Source organism: Panthera tigris, chromosome A2, assembly GCF_018350195.1.
Source record: "Panthera tigris isolate Pti1 chromosome A2, P.tigris_Pti1_mat1.1, whole genome shotgun sequence".
Lineage (NCBI taxonomy): Eukaryota > Metazoa > Chordata > Mammalia > Carnivora > Felidae > Panthera > Panthera tigris.
The window spans coordinates 81,087,423-81,109,391 of record NC_056661.1 but is presented as its reverse complement, the minus strand read 5'-3'; the positions used below and the strand labels follow the sequence as shown (position 1 = coordinate 81,109,391).

Here is a 21,969-nt window from a genome sequence, read left to right as displayed (position 1 = left end):
ATTTCTGTATGGTAGGTTTTTTTTTTTCTTTTTTAAATGTTTGTTTATTTTTGAGAGAGAGACAGAGCGTGAGTGGGGGAGGGGCAGAGAGAGAGAGGGAGACACAGAATCCGATGTCTGGTCCGAAGACACAGAATCTCATCAGCACAGAGCCTGATGAGGCATTTGAACCCAGGAACTGTGAGATCATGACCTGAGCTGAAGTCGGACACTTAACTGACCCACCCAGGTGCCTCCTGGGTTTCTTTGTTTGGTTGTTTGTTTGTTTTTTTTTTATCACGTTTTTAAAGAACTTTTTTTTCTTTTAATTTTATTTTTTATTTTTGTAAATTTACATCCAAATTAACTAGCATATAGTGCAACAATGATTTCAGGAGTAGATTCCTTAGTGCCCCTTACCCATTTAGCCCATCCCCCCTCCCACAACCCCTTCAGTAACCCTCAGTTTGTTCTCCATATTTGAGTCTCTTCTGTTTTGTCCCCCTCCCTGTTTTTATATTATTTTTGTTTCCCTTCCCTCATGTTCATCTGTTTTGTCTCTTAAAGTCCTCATATGAGTGAAGTCATATGATATTTGTCTTTCACTGACTGACAAATTTCACTTAGCATAATACCCCCCAGTTCCATCCATGTAGTTGCAAATGGCAAGATTTCATTCTTTTCGATTGCTGAGTAATACTCCGTTGTGTACATATACCACATCTTCTTTATCCATTCATCCATCAATGGACATTTGGGCTCTTTCCAAACTTTGGCTATTGTCGATAGTGCTGCTATAAACATGGGGATGCATGTGCCCCTTGGAAACAGCACACCTGTATCCCTTGGATAAATACCTGGTAGTGCAATTGCTGGGTCGTAAGGTAGTTCTATTTTTAATTTTTGGAGGAACTTCCATACTGTTTTCCAGAGTGGCTGCACCAGCTTGCATTCCCAGTTTTATAGAACTTTTAAACAAAAAGGCCCACATTATCTACTTAAATTTCTCAGGAACAAGTCTCTACCTTGGTGGGTATGTTATAGCAGTTACTATCCTTTATGAGGGAACTTTATTTTTTATTTTTATTTATTTATTTTTAATTTTTTTTTAACGTTTATTTATTTTTGAGACAGAGAGAGACAAAGCATGAATGGGGGAGGGTCAGAGAGAGGGAGACACAGAATCTGAAACAGGCTCCAGGCTCTGAGCTGTCAGCACAGAGCCCGACGCGGGGCTCAAACCCACGAACCGCGAGATCATGACCTGGGCCGAAGTCGACCACTCAACCGACTGAGCCACCCAGGCGCCCCTATTTTTTATTTTTAAAAAATTCTTCCTATTAAGGGTGTCTGGGTGGCTCAGTCAGTTAAGCATGAACTCTTGATTTCAGCTCAGGTCACAATATCATGGTTTGTGGGATCAAGCCTTGCATCAGGCTCTGTGCTGACAATGTAGAGCCTGCTGGGGATTCTCTAACTCTCTTTGCCCATCTCTCCCTCCCTTCTTCCTCCCTCTCTCTCATAAATAAATAAATAAATAAATAAATAAATAAGAAAGCAAATAAATATGAAGCAATTAAAAGATTCTTATTCAAGTGTAGTTGACACACAATGTTATGTTAGTTTCAAGTTTACAACATAGTCCATTATTCAATGCTCCCTGCGTTAAGTGAAAGAGGAAACTAGTTTTTTTTTAAGTTTATTTATTTATTTTGAGGGAGAGAGAGAGAGCAGGGGAGGGGCGGAGAAAAGAGGGAGAGAATCCCACACAGGTTCCACACTGCCAACTACAGAGCCTAACATGGGGCTTGAACTCACAAACTGTGAGATCATGACCTGAGCCAAAACCAAGAGTCTGTTGCTTAACTAACTGAGCCACCCAGGCACCCCAAGAGAACTAATTTTTAAAGGCATTCACAGTTTCTTATGCTTTATGTTTTTAGACTTGTAAACTTTGGATGTGATGATCTTCAAGACCAAGAGAACTTATCGAAACACCTGACCCTGTGCGTTTTTACCAACCATACAGGTAGAACCAGGATTATATTTATCAATTTATTCAATTATACTTGAGTTCTACAAAAAATTTAGTCATTGTTTAGATATATGGATCCTTAAAATATAATAGAGCCACAATCTTACATAAGTGATCCTATGGATATTTATACAGTGTATCAAATTATCTTCTCCACTCCAATTTTATACATCTGTTGTCTGCATAAAGGAAGCCACAGTCAGCAGGGTTATTTTTTTGTGCTTTTTAATAGAAGGGATGGATTCGTATGTAATCAATCTACATTTTCTCACCTGTTCCGTCTTTTAACAAATGTCATACAATTATGAGGATGCTTTTTGTGTCAGGCCTACTAATATATTTGGACTCTAAACCTATGTACCAGGCTGCTTTAAGAGCCGTTCTAGAACTTACTGAGCTAGCAATCAAAGCTTGACATAAAGTTTAGTGTACTGTAAGCCTCTACAAAGTCAACACTAATAACTAAATTTGATAGCCATTTTTAATACCCTAGCTTGAGTAGACAGTTACCACTGAGTTAAGTAGCACTTGGAATAAAACTGTATTCCTTTAAAACCAGATTATGTGGTATTCACTAAGCCAATGTTTATGGAGACTTACCGTATGCTAGGTATTGGAGAAATGATGATGAGAAAAAATGACCTAATTTTCATTAGTAAAATCCACTATTTGAATTTTAGACATTAAATAAGTGCACACAGAGTATTTCAATAGAATCTTGATAAACTGTAGGAATTAGGAAGTCATGAGAGTGTATGATAGAAGGTACTAATATCTTCAAATATGTTCTAGTTCAGCTAGTCTGTCCCTGTGCTCTTACCCTCCAGCACGTTCTGTCTTAGTCCTGAAAAGTGTCTGCTTTCCCACCTCACTCTTTCTTAGTCTCTCCCAGTTTTTCCTGTTCATCCCAGGTCTCAGGCACAAAGTCCCTCCATAAACCAGTCTTGAGAGTTTAGGAAGGCAAGGATATTTCACGTGAGACTTGGAGGGTGTAAATGAGCTAAGAACAGTGTGACTGAAGTAGAGGGAGCAAGGGGGAGAGAACTGTGGCGGAGAGGTGGCTTGAGCCAGGTTACGTAGGGCCTTGCAGACCATGAACGACTTCATATTTTTATTCTGAGTCTAAAGTCATTAAAGGTTTTTTTTTCTTCTTTTGACATTTTATTTTGAGAATGCCCAAACATTACAGCAAGTCTCAAGGACAGAATGAACATTCATGTACCTTTTACTTAATTGTATCATTTACAGTATTTGCTTGATCACTCTCCCCAAACACAGGTACCATTTTCTTCCTTTTGACTAAGCCATTCAAAAGTAAGTTGCAGACACCCTGACAGTTTACCAGTACATTATTTAGCATGTATCTCCTTAGGTTAAGGACACTCTTTAACATAACCTCAGTTCCATTATCACTGAAAAAAATGAATTACACTAATCAGTAATAATTTCATATTCAAATTTCCATAATTATTTCAGAAAAGTTCTATATGTGTTGAGATTTCTATATATGTTTGTATATGTGTTATATATTTGTGTGTATGTATAAAAATGAATATATGTTGTGTGCATAATTTTTAAAGTCAGGATCCCATCAAGATTTGTTATTATATTTGGTTATGTCTTTGTAGTCTCTTTTAATGTAGACCACTCCCCTCCTCCTATCCTCTGTCCCCACCCCCTGTTTTTTTTGTATTTTTTTTCCCCTACAACATTGATATTTTGAAGTGTCCAGACCAGTTACCCTGCATTCTGGATTTTTCTGTTTCCTTGTGGAAGTATTTAACTTCTTCCTCTGTCTTCCACATTCCCTGTATGTTGATAATTAGACTGAAAGGCATCATTACACATAAGTTAAAATTTTTTCATAAGAATACTTCATGGGTAATATTGTGAAATTTACTCGCACCAGATCGGGAGGCACATAATGTCAGGATGTCCTACTACTTGTGATGCTAAGTTTGGTCATTTGGTCACGTGGTAACCACTGCCTGTCTCCCTTAAAAGGTACATTTTAATCTTTGCAGGAGTAACCTGTGAGCTATTGTAGTATCATGCGACTGCCTTAGTCCCCAACAGCTTTTTACTTGGCACTCCTTGATGCTCCTTCACTGAATGTTGTGGTTTTTAAGTTTTTATTTATTTATTTTAAGAGAGAGAGAGAGAGAGAGAGAGAGAGAATTCCAAGCAGGCTCTGCACTGTCAGCATAGAGCCCAACGTGGGGCCTGAACTCACATACCATGAGATCAGGACCTAAGCCAAAGTCGGACACGTAACCGACTGAGCCACTTAGGTGCCCCTTCACTGAAGTGTTTTAAGCAGGCAGTGATGTGATTAGGTATGTATTTTTAAAAGATCGCTTGCTGCTGTGTGAAGAATGGATAGGAGGCAAGAGAAAAAGTAGGGAGATGAGCAGTTAGGATGAGGTTATGGTCGTACATTTGGGAGGGGGATGGCTTGAACTAGGATGGCAGAGGTGGTAATTTGGTGGGTTTGAGATGCATTTGGAGATGGAACTGAGAAGACTTGCTATCAATTAGCTGGAAAGGAATGGTTCTCAGGTTTCTCACATGGGTGAACAGTGGTGCCATTTACTGAGGTATAGTGGTTTGGGTCAGGCTTAGAAAGAGAGATTGTGAGGGTTGTTTTGGACATGTTAACTAAGAGATCTGGGACTTAGAAGAGAGGTCGGGACTGGACATGAATAAATGTGGAAGTCATTAAGTCTGCAGTTGGCATTTGAAGTCATGGGAGGGGTATAGGGTCAAAAGGGAAGAAGTTTAGGAATAAGATCTGAAAAGCAAAATATATAAAGATTGGGTGGAATATCCAAAGAAAAAGGAAAAAGAAGGTCTGGAGAGAGAAGGGGAAAAGCAGTTGTTTTACTATAGCAGCCAAAGGCAGAGGGTTTTACAAAGGGGAAATTGGCTAACTGTTACTAGGCAGTGAGCGGTGGAGTCCGTGTGGTCTGGCAGCATGGAGGTTACTGTGGGTGATTGCAGTGAAATCCTGGTTGTGCTGGGTAGTGGCACATGGGAGGTGAAAAAAATCATAGCAGGTATAGACATGAGAGGGGCAGCAGCTAGAAGGGGTAGCAAGATTTAGGGAGTATTATTTTTGAGGATGGTAGAGACTCCAGTATGTTTGAATGCTTACATGGTATTTAGTGGCAAGAGAAAAGATGACAACACACAGCAGAGAGGAATCTTTGGTAGAATGAATTTGCTCGGAAGGTGGGAGGTAACGGGATCCTGAGCTCGTGTGGAGGGACCTGGGTAGGCTCTTCCCTGGTGCTTTATTTTAAATCTGCCAAATATAAACAATCATTTTAGGCTTTCATTCTTTGAAGCTTTTATTCCTTTTCATTTTATTCCCATAGGAATTTCTCATGAACAGTAGCAGCTATAACTTACAGATGGGTGATCTATGATGTTTCTTATTCAATAAAATGTTGGGTTTATCTGCACCAGAAGGGGAAGAGTCTGCTTTTTTTCCTTTCCCAGCAATGTCTAGGACAGTAGAAAATGAGCCTTGTTCTTCACAGTCAGCTTCTAAATACAAATAAGCCTGTTTCAAATGGGATACGTCCTGATGTAAGATGCAAACAAGCCAGGAAGCATCCTTTTAGTTTTTAACTCAAGCTGTCACCTCATGTATTTCCCAAATTTCTCTTGTAAAAATGATTTTTCACCTTTGCAGTTACCAAACAAAAGCCTAGTTCAGTGAAGTAGGAATGGAGAAGGGAACAGATAGTCTAATCCCTATATGGCTCCCTCTGTACCAGAGAGCTTAATTTTCCTCGGGTGTGGAGACCAGAGAACAGGGTTCATGCAGTGAATGCTGATCAGACTCAGGGTTGTAAACAAACCTGATCTTACGTCACTGATGCCATAATAATATTTGGTGTTCATTTGTCCCATATTGGTCATTAAGAGCTACTCTGTCCTTTCAACATTGCTTGTTACATGCTCAAAAGCATCTATGTCCTGAATTTTCCTGCCCTAAGAAATGAAATCCACTACCTTCCAAGGAATTAGAGCTGAAAATCTGGATGATGGGGGTGCTCATGAGCGGTGATGGTGGGCAAAAGTGCTGCCACTTATGTATTAAGATTGAGTTCATGCAGATTTTTTAAAAATGTTTTTAATGTTTGTTTATTTTTGAGAAACAGAGTGCAAGCAAGGTAGGGGCAGAGACAGAGGGAGACACAGAATCCGAAGCAGGCTCCAGGCACAAACTATCAGCATAGAGCCTGAGGTGGGGCTTGAACTCACGAACTGTGAGATCATGACCTGAGCCAAAGTTGGATGTTCAACCGACTGAGCCACCCAGGCACCCCATAATTAATGCAGATTTTTAAAGATAGTTTATAGCAGGAGGGTAAATCAGAGACTTCCTAAAGCAGTGAAGGAAGGAAAATATTCTTTTCCTAATAGTCCACTCTATAGCTGTACTTCAGTCAGTGGCTGTATTCTTTCTTGTGCACCACCTACTGGGAGGTAGTGAGGGGTGAAAAGTGTAAATTCTCTTTTCCTGTTCATATAATTGCAAGAGTTGCCCTTCACAAGTTCCCAGAATTAGTCTTGTGTTTTAGCATTTTATAGAGCCTTTTACAATGAGATAATTTCCCTTGGAAAACTTTGCCCATAATAGCTTTCATTGTCCAAATAGTTTCCCAAAGGCTAGCCAACTCTGAGATTTTATCTTCATCATTGATGAATATTTATTAAACATCTCTTTCTGGATACACCATTAAGAGCATGCTTTGTTGTGTTTTTTTTTTTTTTTTTTTTGAAACTCTGACTTCCCCCAAGTGAGTTCCCCCAACTTGTAAATAGCAGCAGAATCATTCTGGAATAATCATAATCGCAGCTAACCTTTATAGCCAGACATAACTTCTTTGGCAGAGCTTTATACATACATCTCATTTAATTCCTATGTAAGAACTATATGAAGTAGGTTCTATATTTTCTTTTATAGGTGAGGAAACTGAGGTTTAGAGAACTTAATGTGCCCCAGGCACATTTTAAAAATACTGATGCCTGGGTCTCACCTTCAGAGATTCTTTCTCAGTTGATTGAAGGGGAGGTTTGAGAATCTGTAAGCCCCAGGTGAGTTTAATATGCTTTCCAGGTTGAGAACCAGTGCTCCATTGCTGTGTTGTCCAGTATGGCAGCCACTAGCCACATGCTATTTACATTTATTAAAGTTAAACAGAAAAGAGTCACAGTAGCTACATTTTATTTAAAAAAATTTTCCCCAAATCAATACAGCTTTTATTGCATCTTTAAAATTCACAAACAAGTCTGATAAATTGTCTGGCATCTTGGTATTTCTGTAGCTAGACAAGTTAGATTTTATTCATCAGCCTGCTGAACTGTTCCTTTTTCAGAAACATAGATACCATCCAAAAATTTTCTGATATCCTTGTTTTTATGTAGGTACATTTTAAGTGCTCGATAGCCACATGTGGCTAGTGGCAACCAATTTGGACAACAGATATAAAGCATTTCCATTATCAAAGAAAGTTCTATCCATGGGACAAGCTTCACAGAGTCGGTGCACACCCGTGTCACCTTGCTGTGTCTTTATTATTTTTCCCACCTTTGGGCTAGGGAAGGGTAACTAAGCCACAACCTAGTAACTATTTGGAAACGTTTGCTTATGAGATCTGAAGATGGCTCCTGGTGAATGTAATTGGGTACATTTATTTTACATCTCACTTCAACTTTCTGCAAAACAAGAAAAATGATGACCTCCATTCTCTAAAGGATGGTGTGGAGGATTTTGCTAGAAGGGGGGGGATATCATCTTCTTTATTGTGGACATTTCATGTTCATGCTACAGGATAGATTCCTACAAGAAGAATTTGGGTCGACAGGTGTGAATATATTTAATCCTCTGCCAAACTGTGTTTCAGAGAGGTTGTAGCAACTTCCTTCTTATTTGAGAATGTTTTTCCTACTGCTCCCTTGACAGAATTGATTATCATTTTAAAAACTTTGCTAATTTGAAAGAAAAAATATGGTGCCTTTAAAAAAGATTTTATTTTGTAATTACTAGAGAGGCTAAATTTTTAACTATGTTTGCTGAAAATTTCTTTCTCCTTGTGATCATAGAACATAAAAGGACAGGGTAAACCAGTAGTTTTTTGCTGGTAGTATCTTTACTTTATAAAAATAGTCCAAGTGGTACATAGAACTTTTTTAACTGTTATAATTACTATTTTTGTTTAAGCTTTAGTATAGTGTTACTTGGTTTCTTAGTCTGCTGTAATTTTAAAGAAAAGTTATTATTGTATACTCAGTAGCCATAACAGTAATTTTACATCTAGTAGAATTGTTACTATTTTTATCTGATAAAATTACTCTTTTAAATTCTTTTGTACTTAAGATATTGCAATAAAATGTACTTCTAACAATATGGTGCGGTTTTAAATGTCATTAAAAATAGTCACAAATGATAAATATTATAACAAAATTCTCATATATGTCTTTGAATAGCCTTCTTAGAGAAAATTGGCGCTTTTTTTTTTTTTTTTTTTTTTGCCACCCTGATTCTTTGACAAAGGACCTAGTGAAGTATAACAGAGGAAATACTACTATTCACTGAAGTAATGATTGAATTTACATGGCTAGCTAATTGTAGTTCTGGGACCAGAACCCAGGTTTCCAGATTCCTTGTTAATTAAGTTCCTTTCTACCTGGAAATCTCCTATTTTGGGTAATCACATAAACATTAGCATTGGAAGTATCAGTTTCTGTATAATGCCCTCAATGGTAGGTCTTTGATGAGAATATCTAGTCTATCCACATAGCAACAGCTGCTAGAGATGATGGACATATTACACACTGAAGGAGGGGTGAAGGCTGAGGGTGTTCTGGAGTGATGGGGTAAGTAAAGGCAGTCAGGGCTCATCTGGGAGGACTGCTTTGTGCCACAAACTCTTCTTTGCCCTTGGACCAAGGCTCTTGGTGACCCAAATATGTTTGGGTATGGTCCAACACACATTTGCTTTTATTGGCCCAGTTTGCCTTCCATTCCAGATAACAAAGAAGACTGGAAACTTTCTGTAAAGAAGAGGTACATTTTTGTTAAACTGGGGTCTATAGCTATTAGTAATGGCCTGGAAGGCAAGCTAAATAAGAGAGCAGGGCAGTATATGTATATTAGGAGAATCTTATGAAGCTTTGTAAATTTCTCTAGACACTCATGATTTCATATGTAGGAGTGTATCTCTATTCATTTTCCTATTCTTTAGTAGCTCATCACAATACATTGCTTATGTGTGTGCTGAGTAACTGTGGAATTAGCAACTTGTTAACTTATTAATAGACCATTTCTAGATTTGGGAAATAATCTCTGTATTAAGTTGAGGCAGAACGTCTAAAGGAATAGAAGCCAGGTTAAGTGACTTAGGAAACTTTTTATTTGTCTCCTATTCTTTTCAGCTCTACTAAATACCTTCTTACTTCTAGGAAGTTTATGTGTGTGTTACAGTCCGAAGTTTGACTCTTGGGAAAAATTCACATATTCAGTGTTTTACTTTCATAAAGGTACATGCCATTTATTCTTATTTTTTTTTTTACTTTTACATAATCACTTTTTCCAAATGGTAGCAAGTTAGATAAATTTTAAAGACTTATTACCTTGTAATGAATTTTATCAGTACATTCTATACCTTTATACCTATATAATACATGTTTCCTGAATAAATTCATTAATGATGAATACAGTTAACCCTTGAACAACGTGGATTTGAAGTGCACAGATCCACTTACATGCAGGGCTTTTTCGATAAACACAGTAGAGTTCTATAAATGTATTTTCTCTTCCTTACAATTTTTCTTAATATTTTTTCTTTGCTGTTAGAGTACAATGTAGAATACACATAACATATATGTGTTGACTGTTTATGATAAATGTTAAGTGATAAACATTACAACAAAATGCTTCAGATCCTTCTATCTGAGCACAACCCATCTTATAAAGTCTAATATTATACTCCAAGCCCAGAACAAGTACTAGATGGTGATTGCACTTGTGATCCATTTTCTCTGCTGGTTTTTGGAGAATGATGGGGAACCACGAAATCCAGAAGTCAGACACATGCTTTGTCAGTTTCACAGCTCCTAAATGTTGAGAGTATCACATAGAGTAATAGCCTTGGGTGGGATTCCGGCTCTTTGTTTCTTACCATTCTTTTCTTGGTTTCCTGTTCTCTACCCACAGGGCACGGCAAGACCTTCACTGCTGCTCTTGGGAGTGTTGACTCACATGTGACAAAGGGCCTTACTTTTCTCAACCTTGGTGAGTGAGAGGGAGATGGGTCTCTCTGCTCTGACACTCCTTTCTAGTACATGTGATACTCAGCCTTTTATATCTCATTTTCTCATCTGTGCACCCCATTTTCTCCTACCTCTTCAGGACTCGGATTGTGAGGACAATCACTGACCTCTCTGAAACCTGATAGGGGAAGGTTTTCTCTGGACACATTAGCACCCGTAATTTGTCTGTTGTTCAATAGTCAACTGTATTAAGTTAGTTAGAATTTTTATAATATATTTTTTCCTGACCTATGTCTTTTTCAAGGCTTATAGACCAACCCTAAAGGACGTATTTGTGTCCCCCCATCCAGATCAGCTTTTTTTTGGGAGGGGGATGCATCTCCCTTTTTAGAGAACACAGGCTGTGAGCTTTCCTGTGTTTTTAGTAGGAAAGAAGCCTGGGCACACATCTCAGCCCTTCTGAGCCTCAGTTTCATTATTGATTGTAGAGAGGACAAAGGTCTTTGAAAAATCGTCCATTTCCTGTTGCTAGAGCCTTCCAAGCTGTAAATGATTTACGGATCAGCTTGAATGTGTTGATTTTCATTGAGTAAATATGGTAAGGGAACTTGAGTGTTAGGTTGGAACGTATTAATGGAATCTATAATGAAGAAAATAAAGAAGGAGTTTATTGTACCAACCTCCTGAAAGCTGCTTTTGCATGTCATTTGGGGTGAGGGTCACAAACAGGTTAGCACAGAACTAAGTAACAGAAGTATTGCTTGCCTACCCAAGGGACATGACAATATTTAAAAAGAAAAGCTTCAGCTTTACAGCACATGATTCTTTGATGTATTCCCCTATTCCTGTTCCCCAGTCCTTCTACTATCATGACAAAGGCTTAGGAAGGTGTGATGTGAGGGAACTTGGCAAAATGAGAATGAAAATGATAAGAAAGTACATAAAAATATTTTTCTTTTGAATGATACTGTTGGTAAGGTATCTAAGGCTGAGTGGGCTAGTATGTGGCAAATGTTAACATGAGCTTTGAACCTGTGGGAAATTACTTTAGAGAGGCCTGATTCTACTGCTTCCTGTGGTAAGAGAGATAAATATAAGGTTTCCTTGGTCTGAGACTTGATTATTATCAAGTAGCGAATGCTACATCAACATCCCATCTAAGAGTGATAGGGGAAACTTTCCACTAAAAATAACCTTAGCATTTTGTGAGGTCAAAGGTAGCCTTCCTTTTTTTCCCCAGAGAGTGACTTTAAAAAAGGGCAGGCATGATTTAATCTATGGTCTTCAGACCGTGGAGCCAGCAGAAATACTAGAGCTTTGTAAAAATAGGCCATCTTACATAAGTTATCTTTCCTTCTTAAACACATTTTATCTCATAGGCACAAAATTATACCCAGGATTAAAACTATTCCAGGAGTAATTTTTATGACAACAGTATTGCTTTGTGAGTGATGTATTTTTTCCTATAAATTGCATGCAATTTTCCTGATTGCTACCCTATTAAAAGGGGGCTTATATTGATTAAAATACTAAAGGATTGGGCTTTGGGACGTTTTCTATAAATCCCAAACACCTCTATATAAGAAAGATACATTGGTAAATAAAAAGCTATCATTTTGAAAAATGAATACTATATACTAAGTTTGTTATTTAAATTATCTTGATCCTTAAAACAATTCTGTTTGGTGATGTTATCCCCATTTTACAGATAATGAAAGTGAGGCTCAGAAAGGCTGAGATGTGCACCCAGTCTTCTTTTAGTGTCTCATGTCAGGGGCACTGTGTTAGTTTCTTATGGCTGCTATAAGAAATTATCACAAATTTAGGGCTTAAAACAACATAAATGTTGTCTTAGGGATCTGGAAGTCAAAATTCTAAAATCTGGAGTCTTGAGGGGCTAAGCCAAAGTGTAGGTAGAAATGGTTCCTTCTGGAGATTCTGGAGAAGAATTCATCCTTGGCCTCCCGCAGCATCTTGAGGCCAGCATTTCTTGACTTGTGACCGACATGACTCCCATCTCTTTCATCCTCACATGATTTTCTCTGTAGTCTGGTCTCCCTCTGCCTCCCTCCTGTGAACACATTTGTGGTTCCATTGGGTCCACTTGGATGTTCCAGTATACTCTCCCCATTTCAAGATCCTTGATCCCATCTGCAAGGTGCCTTTTATCACTTAAGGTAACATATTCACAGGCTCTGGGATTAGCACCTGAACATCTTTGGGGGTCAACATTTGGCCTACCACAGGTACTGTTGACATTTTTGATGAAACAATACTTTTTGTGTGAGAGTGTCCTGCACATAGAGCGATTTAATAACCTTTACTCCCTACCACGCCAATGACTGGGACAACTCAAAACACCCTGACATATTTCCAAATGCCTTGTCTCCCAGGGACAAAATTACCACCCTAATTAACTGGTTAAATGCTACAACTAGGAGTTAACTTAGATCATTTGATGCCTAGACCCTTTCCACTGTATGCTACTATATCATTATTTGTGTCTTTCTACTTAAATGTTACCATAATAAGAACATTATTGCAACCATTTGTGCTATAGACTTGAACATCACTTAATCCCCTGTGACTGAGAGGGCACTTCTAAGTCAAATCATTCAAGTTTTACATCCTCTTTCCCTTCCTTTCCACTGAATGCCTTCTATGCAAATGATTTTTTTTTTTTTTTTTTTTTTTGCTTCTTAGGGAAAAAAAAAAAAAAAGAGTCCAGCTGGCTCACTTAAAATCTAAATGTGTCTTCTATGTGAAATTCACTGCTATTGCATGAATTTTTCTGTTTTTCTAAGGTCCTAGAAAAATTATTGGCAAGGGCTACTTCCACCTTCCCATTCCCCAGAAACCTATTTTTATACCTTCCTTCAATCTGTGTACAAATGTTCTTGGTACAAAATTATCTAATGCAGGGACTGTGAAGGTGTGAATTCTCAGCAGTTAGCTATGCAAGGAAATGTATTAATATTTCACAAAGCATCAGAATGCCTGCAGAGATTGTTTTGATGAATATCAATTTAAAGTTTCTCTAAACAAAATGACGATAATGATAGTGATGATGACAATGAGTGGGCAAACACAGGAAACTAAATTTTAGAGCATCCCCAAGCTGGCAGAAACTAGGAAGGAAATTCCCATTTTAAGCTGTTCCCAGACTATCAGATAAAGGAAGAATTCATCTTGCTTGATTTTTTTTTTCTAATTTGTTTTCAGAGGTCATTTAGGTTCATATAAAGCCACAATTCACTTAGAAACGGAATTACAGATGTCAATTAAGATAACCGTGACTAAATGTATGAAGAAAATTAGCCACAGGTAGAAATAAATGAGATCTGGCTAGTGAGATGAAATGTACTGATATAAGACAGCTTATTATTATACTGGTCAAAACGTTTGTGTTTTTAAGAGGCACAAAGAGGGCTACTGTGAACTTCTGGGCTTTATCTTTGCCTATGTAGCTCTTGCCACATGCAGATAACATAAATCTTTCTCTTCTACAGACTATTACTTGGCTGTTTACTTACCTGGTCATTTTTTTCATCTACTTAACATTCAACATCCAGACCTAATCTGCCACAGTTTGTTTCTGACAGGTATGGTGATATGGCTGTAATTTTTCATTCATTAACATGATCCATTTGGGTTTGTCTTGGCAACATTTACATTTGGGTGAGAAGAGTTTCTTTTATTTGCTGATGTAATTTTTGTTTTTTGTTTTTTGACCAGGAAACAGCGAAGTTGTTGATATGCTACCTCATAGTCCTTTACAGTCACTGTCAGGGTCCCTGGTACTGGATTGGTGTTCTGGAAAGCTCTATAGGGCACTCCTCAACCAGTCATATTTATTACAGTTCCTATGGAACGCTCGGCTAGACTGTGAGAAGATGGCCGTGTTGCACTGTGTGCTCTCCTGTGGTGGAGACCGCCGGTTCCTGGAAGCCAAGGTGGTTATGTAGCTTAAGTTTAAAAACTGGCAAATGGACAACACCAACTGTATATATTTGTGGTTGAAATGGATGGAAGTCATTTTTGTTTGTAACAATTAATTGAAGTTTATGGTTTCCATCCTAACTTGAATATCTTTTCTTGTGCTTTTTTATAGACCCCCCAAATACACCTCAGACTGTGAGCATGTCTGTTCTTTTGACTACTCTCTTTTCCATACTGTGAAAAATGGTAGCTATATCAGTAACATTCCAAGAAAGTGCTCAGTGAACAGTAAATAGTTTCTCAAATATCTACTTTTCCTCCTGGTCTCTATATGATATATAGTGTCAAAACAACTAAATCTGATGGCATATATTTATCATATTGTAATAAAGATAGCATATATTTACACTGCATGATATAATTGAAGAAGGACTTTCACACACTTTGTCATTTAATTGTACAGCTATCCTTTGAAGTTGGGAGAACCCCCCCTGCCCATTTAGACTTGACTGGGACCAACAGGTTGTTGGGTAATTGAAGAAAAGATGTCTGAAACATTTTAACCTAAACCAAAAAAATGTGCACTTATTCACCTGTCTTTTGAGGTAGACTAAGACCCTTTCTTTGTATATTAGTGGTTAGAGTTCACAATTATTTTTCTTACATAAAACCACTAGTAATGTGTTGTCTCTGACTTCCTGTTACTTCTTGCTTTTTTTTTCCCCTTTTTTTTTTTAACCTTACTTTCTTTTTCTTTTTTTAATCTAAGGAGGGCAAGTTTTTGAAGATCTTTCAAAACAATCTGTGTATATTGGGCCATTTTTTTCTAATCCTTTCTAGTTATCTCATACCTAATTTTTTTTTAGTAAGTGTTTTAGACATGCCTTTGAGTCTTTCCAAAGCATTCAACTTTTGGGATGGCATGGGAGGCTCAGTCCATTGAGCATCTGACTCTTGATTTTGGCTCAGGTCATGGTCTCAAGGTCATGAGATGGAGCCCTGCATGGGGCTCTGCACAGGGCGTGGACCTTGCTTGGGATTCTCTCTCTCCCCTTCTCTCTGCTCCTCCCCTGTTTGTTCATGCATGCATGCTCGCTCTCTCTTGCTGTCTCTCTCTCAAAATAAATAAACATTAAAAAAAAAACCCACAAAGCATTCAGCTCTTATTGACCAAACAACACTCTTTTTGCATCCATATTTCACTCATCTATGGTAATATTTTATTAAATTACCTAATTGTGAAAATAAGTGTAACTAGCATGAATGCGTTTGGAAATAAAAACAGCAACTTATTGGTAGGAGCAGAAACGTGAGAGTGCTCTGTGGCTAGGTAAGCCTGATAGTATCCTTTCACTGGAAGGCTGGGAACAAGGAGTTTCAGTCCTCCAGCAGGAAAGGATGGTTGTGGAGACTGAGGGAGTTGTTGATGCAGCATGCCCTTGGGAGGACCATACAGTGATGCTCACAAAGGTTAGATGGTGTGACAATGTTCACACTGATGGCTTAGCTGGATTCAAACCCAGGTCTGCTGCTTCCAAGCTTAGTGGTGTGGTTTGGTTTGATTTTCTCCTGTATCTCACAGCCCTTCACACTGGTATTTTGCTGTAACGAGATGTACCCTAGCAAAAACAAACATGGGGTCGAAGAAGCCTTACTTGGATTCCAACCAAGGACATTTAGTAAAAAAGATGTGTAAAATGGACCTGATTTATAATACTACTTAAGCCACAGTCTTGCATTATGTGTCTTGAAGAGAACGTAGAAGTGAGTGTGTTCTTTGGCAGTACCAAAATAGAGAATTTTAAAAGATTCATATATATATGTATATATATATATGTATATATATATATATATGTATGTATATATATGTGTATATATGTATGTATATATATGTATGTATATATGTATGTATATGCATATGTGTGTGTATACATATATATATATATATCCTTTTTTAATGTTTATTTTTGAGAGAGAGCAAGCAAGGGAGGGGCAGAGAGAGGGAAACAGAGGATCTGAAACAGGCTCTGTGCTGACAGCAGAGAGCCTGATGCGGGCTCAAACTCATGAACCACGAGATCATGACCTGAGCCAAAGTTGCTGAGCCACCCAGGCGCCCCAAAGATTTGCATATATTTTGTATTTCTTTGGTGGTGGGGGCAGGGTGCAGATGTAAATACTAACAGAATTATCTTCTCACTTCTTAAAGATTATTCAGTGGATTTCTGAGAATATCTCTGCCTGCCATTCATTTGACCTCATTCAGGAATTTATAATTGGTAGGTGTTGCTGATGGTGCATATTAAGTTGAATCCTTGACCCTTTTACTGGAGGGAGAACAGTAAATTGATAATGGCTCAATCTGTCAAAATGTTGGTTAGGAGCTTTTTTTTTTTTTTTTTTTTAACTCTATTTCAGTCAGCAGCTAATTAAATTTCATTCTCTTATGGTCTGTGAGAAGTTGCAGCCATTCAGAGACTGATAGGATATATGATCTTCATTCTATAACCTTATTAGTGATTTTTTTCTCCCCTGTGAGATGTAACTTTCTTAGTTCAGTTTTGTGTTGGCCAGTTCCATGTGAAGTGGTATAACATCACTGGGATAGATAGATGTACCAAATAAGTTTTATTATTATTATTCTCCTTGTAAAGAGCAGAACCTGAACATTTAGTGAAAGTGAAACCATAATAGCTAGGCTTTCCAGGGTAAGGATAAGGCAATAAAAACACTTTTGGGTTTGCTTGTTGTGGTGAATGACAGTGTCTACTGCCTTATTCTTATTGAACCATGTCTTTTTTTTTTTTCCTTTCCTTTCACAAATCTGTTCAGCTTCTTCATATTGGAGCATATGTCCAGAAACCAGTAACATGGATAAACTTTTGCCATATTCCTCAGTGCTCACTTGGAATACAGTAAGTTAACCCTTTGTGTTCTTTATGTAATTAAAATTGATTCACCGTCATGGGTCATTTGTAGGACATCCCTGTCACAGTAACCATGGCTGTGATTTCATTTGTCTTTTGACTGATAAGGATCTGAGTTGGAGTTTTCTGGCAGAAAAATAATAGTAAATACTTGCTGTTAGCCAAAGTATTTATATAAAATGGAATTGAAGGTGAAGGTATAGAATATGTGTTACTCTTCTTACTACTAAGAATTAAGCCTCTGTCATCTTCAAATGGTATTTTAATTTTTTTTAGCAACTAGGGTGGATTAAAATATTTCTTAGGTTTTTATTAATGAGGAAGGGCTGGGCCAATGCTATTGTTTGTAAGCTGCTCTGTTTACTAAGTAGATTTACTAAGACCTCTTCCCAGCCTCATAAGGACAATTTGTAATAAGTGTAGAGCTTCAAGATCAGTAGAAGTTAGTAATCCTGAGAAAATTCACTCCATTCAACCTTTTCTTCCTCTTTGTCCTTCCTCTCTACTTTTCAGTTGGGAAGTGCTGAGATAAAATATTGTTTCTTTTCCCCTAAACATGGGGCAGTAAACTGAGTTTTTGTTGGATCAGAAAGCAAAAACCATGGGGTGCCTGGATGGCTCAGTCGGTTAAGTGTCTGACTTCGACTTCGTCTCAGGTCATGATCTCACGGTCCATGAATTCGAGCCCCACATGGGACTCTGTGCTGACAGCTCAGAGCCTGGAGCCTTGTTCGGATTCTGTGTCTCCCTCTGTCTCTGCCCCTCCCCAGCTTGTGCTCTGTCTCTCTCTCTCTCTCAAAAATAAATGAACATTTTTTTTTAAAGCAAAAACCATGTATAGGCTGCCCCTGAAAAAGGTTTCTTCTTTCGTATTTAGATGTTAGAACTATATGCTTAGTCTCAAGGCAGTGGTTTGTATCAAAAAGGCATTTAGAAAAATAAATTTACTTTAGGTAACACAGACATAGGAAAATAAGTACTGGCATAAATTGTGATACTTGCCCATTTTGTATTTAGACTATCTAAATATAATCAGGTGTGTTTGATTCATTCCTAAATTTTCTGTATGCACAGTGGTAGTGTTTTCCTAAAGGCCCTTCCATCTTTTACTGTAAAGAGTTATTAAATTTTCCTGCCTCACTGTAGAAAAACAAAGAAAAGATGAGCTTGTTCCTTCACCAGGCCCTCACTGTTTCCTTTGAGAACCCTTGTGAATAGACATGCAGACTGTAAGTGATGCAGCAGGAAGTTTGCAGGTTAAACCACAGGGAGTCAGGAAATACACGTCTCTGCCTCCTTTCCCCTCCACCCAACCCTGTCATCCTCTTGTGTTCAGTCTCTGACAGGTGGGGACCGGGAACCCCTCTAATTCCCAGAGTTGTGTTTAAGGATGGAGCATGTGTTCATTGGATGACCCATGACAGGCTCATCTTGACAGGCAATTCTTCACCTTTGCATTTCTCATGACTTTGTGGGGGCAGAGGAGCTCTTGTAGACACATAGAATGATGGCAGCAAGTCCTGTGAGCAGTACAGTGTAAAAAACCCCCAGTTGTAATCACCATCTACTGAGCTTGTTTTAGCGTTTTCCACATTGCCCTAAACTTCCAGTGGTGAGAGCAGGTCGCCTTAAAGGTCTCTTCTAATCCTAAATTTCTAAGTGTATGCATATCTTTAGCACTGATGTAAATCATTTACTTTTGCTTTTTCTAATCTGCAAATGCTCTTAATCCTACACCTTAATAAACAGTTGCCACAGTAGGAGATATTAATTTCATGCATCTGTATGGAGACAGATTATTTCTGTAAATAACTGAATTGGATTTAAGTTACTAGAACATACGATGCTCTTATACATAGATAATCCTGAATTGTGCTTTGCAAACAATTATCCTTGTTCTACCTATTTTAAGATGCCATTTATAACCTAAACCTGTAGTAAAATTTTAATGCTTTTTTAAAGTGTCTTCTCTACTGAGTAGTGATAAGTGAAACACAAAATATATTCTTATCACTGGCTTTCAGTGGTCATAGCAGACAACTCAGTTGCTTGAATATTCTGGAAATTTATTTCTCCATTGCTATGATGCCCCTTTCCACAGGAATGTTGTAGGTCAGTAAAAATCCAGGACATTTAAGTTTTAAATAAATACCAGATTTTATTTCTACATAACACCTTCTAAATTAATTTCTAGTATATCATTTTTTTTTTTTTTAGAAAATAAAAGGTGAATTCACTAGTTGAGAGTCTAACCTACATAATTATTATAGAAACACACTTCCAAAATAACTGAATGAAAGGCAATCTTGGAAGTTTATATTTTTATTGAAATTTTTGTTTAATTTTTTTAATGTTTATTTTTGAGGGAGAGATTGAGAGAGACAAAGCGTGAGCTGGAAAGGGGCAGAGAGAGGGGGAGACAGAGAATCCCAAGCAGGCTTCAAGCTGTCAACACAGAGCCCGACACGGGGCTCGAACTCACAAACCGTGAGATCATGACCTGAGCCAAAGTCAGATACTTAACCAACTGAGCCACCCAGGTGCCCTGAAATTTTTGTTTTAATGCTCACTAGGTAGCAGAATGTTATAATTTGGTCTTCCAGGTGTGAATTGTATATCTTTCATATTTGTCATGGTGATACTGCTGTATAAACTCTTCATGGAGATTTTTTTATTTCTGAAATTATGGTGGAGGATGAGGTAAAGAAAAATCTTCTGCTAAAGTCAAAAAAGAACCCCATTAATCTTGGTTCCTCCTAGTGAGGCAGGGGCTAACTATAATGTAATACATTTAAGCAAAAGAGAAGAAGAGGGACGAAAAAGCAATAAAAAAAAGAAGGAACATGTCCCCCTGATTATTACACTTCATGGTGCAGATGTAATTTGCCTAATTTGTTCTTAAATGGGAATGTGTAAATATTAAACTATTTACTCTGTATTCCTAATAGTCTTCTCCTTTCCTTCAGAAACCCTGTCATCTATTGTAATCATAACTTTGAAGAACATTTCCCTTCCCGAGGCAAAAGATGGGCTGTGTTCACTGTTATTTATAAACCCCAAGGTTTATTTAAAGTAGAGGTTAGCAAACTGGGAGCTGCCCTCAGCTTCTGTCTGTGCAGAAAACACTTCCTGAAGGCTCAAGCTTGTGGTGGTTGATAGGTTTAGCAGTTGTGTGTATGTTTTTTCCCCACGATAGGAAATTCCTGGAATAACCCTTGTGACAGAAGAGATCGCGTTGCCTTTCATGAAGGTAAGTCCTTATAGGCAGAGGCGAGACCACGGCTGTGCACGGCTTCCTTGCTGGTCTCTACGCCCAACTGGAGTCCCGTCCCTGCTGCCCCAAGTATTAAGGTGGTTCCCAGGGGGGCTTGTAAGCTGTTGGGGGAGGATGTGGGTAGGGGTTAGTTCTCTAGAAAATCCATTCTAAGGGGTTGAGTAGTCACTGATAGTGATATTATGGCAATTCTTAAGAATACTCTTCGGAGAGGGCAGTTTTCTGAAGATAGAGAATTACAGGGCTCAACGGAAACCGTATAGAACTGGTCCTTTCCACCGCACCTCAAATCAGTTCACACTGGAGGAGTTCTTTCTTGTAAACTGTCCTTGGAGGACCTGGTAGCTGTTTCTTTACTTCATCTGTGCTCCCACCTCCTCATCATATGTGCGCGCGTACACACACACACACACACACACGCACACTCACACACACACCCATTAAGTAACCTGGACTGGGATTATCTAATTTCCTTCTGGTTCTAAGAACTGCTTTTCTGTTTCTCAAAAGTGATCTGTAGTGGCTCTGTATGTGGTCTCTGTGAAGCTTCTGCACACCCCCTTCCTGCCATGAAGTGGTAGCTATTAGTGTCTTTCTGCAGTTTGGTGGTTTCAGAAGAGTTTCTGAGTACAATAGGGAGAATGGGGTGGGGTGAGCAGAAAAGAATGTGTATGTAGTTAAAAACTGGAGAGTATTTTAGCAGTATTCTTGAAGCTCTTTTGTTGTTTTTGGCATTGCTTCCTGTTAATTGTAGTTTGGTGTGTAGTGGGAAATCTCAAGTTTTGCCAGCAGGCAGCTCACTGTGCTGTGCCCTTTCATTTACACTTGATTCTTGTGGGTTCATGAAGGGCAGGCCAGGCCTGGGCAGCTGGGGGGAAAGCCATGAGGTCTGAGGTTACGGTGATGCCCTGAGAGTGAGAGAGGGCCAATGGGGGCAGGTGTAGTGGTTCTGGGTTTTGGTCCTAAGAAGGGTCCTTCAAGGAGACCAACAAGTGATGGTTCTCGGCCACAGCCTGAGACCACTGGGAAGCTCGACAAAGGGAGGAAGATGGAGGGGAAAGAAAGGTTTGATTAATAGCTTAAAAGGTTCTTAAGACCCTCTCTCCTTTCATTTTTTTTCTGCTTTTATCACTAGTCCTACCAAACCCATAATGCGTTTAGTGGACACACAATAAACCACACAATGGAAAATTTTAAAAAGAAACCAGTGTCACCCACAACTCTACAGGTCCTAACATATCAACTGTCGGTCCCCCTCACCCCCCCCCCCACCTCCTCCTGGTCTCTGTCCTAGGTATGCATTTATTACCTAGTAGTAGTGGCCATCTAGAGATACTGAATAAAGATGGCAAATCATATCAAACAGTTTTCATGCTGCCACGTGATGTCATGATTATGATCTCTAATGGCTCCATAGAATTCTGCTGGGTTGTTGTGTCCTCATTAATCATTTTTCTGTTTTGAAATATTTACTTTGTCTTCAGCCCCCCCTTTTAAAAAATTGCTATTAAAAATAACGTCTCAGTGAA

General features: G+C 38.4%; 1 protein-coding gene across 1 annotated transcript in view; it reads left to right on the top strand.

Annotated features, from left to right (window-relative positions):
• The window catches only part of LOC102957892 (gamma-secretase activating protein), a 90,932-nt gene that overhangs the window by 38,613 nt on the left and 30,350 nt on the right, over nucleotides 1–21,969 (top strand). The window contains exons 12-19 of the mRNA XM_042977203.1: nucleotides 1,923–2,008; nucleotides 9,491–9,568; nucleotides 10,245–10,322; nucleotides 13,810–13,902; nucleotides 14,036–14,253; nucleotides 16,449–16,518; nucleotides 17,072–17,154; nucleotides 20,363–20,416. Of these exons, the coding sequence (XP_042833137.1) occupies nucleotides 1,923–2,008; nucleotides 9,491–9,568; nucleotides 10,245–10,322; nucleotides 13,810–13,902; nucleotides 14,036–14,253; nucleotides 16,449–16,518; nucleotides 17,072–17,154; nucleotides 20,363–20,416 (760 nt within the window). The remainder of the gene's footprint in view (nucleotides 1–1,922; nucleotides 2,009–9,490; nucleotides 9,569–10,244; nucleotides 10,323–13,809; nucleotides 13,903–14,035; nucleotides 14,254–16,448; nucleotides 16,519–17,071; nucleotides 17,155–20,362; nucleotides 20,417–21,969) is intronic.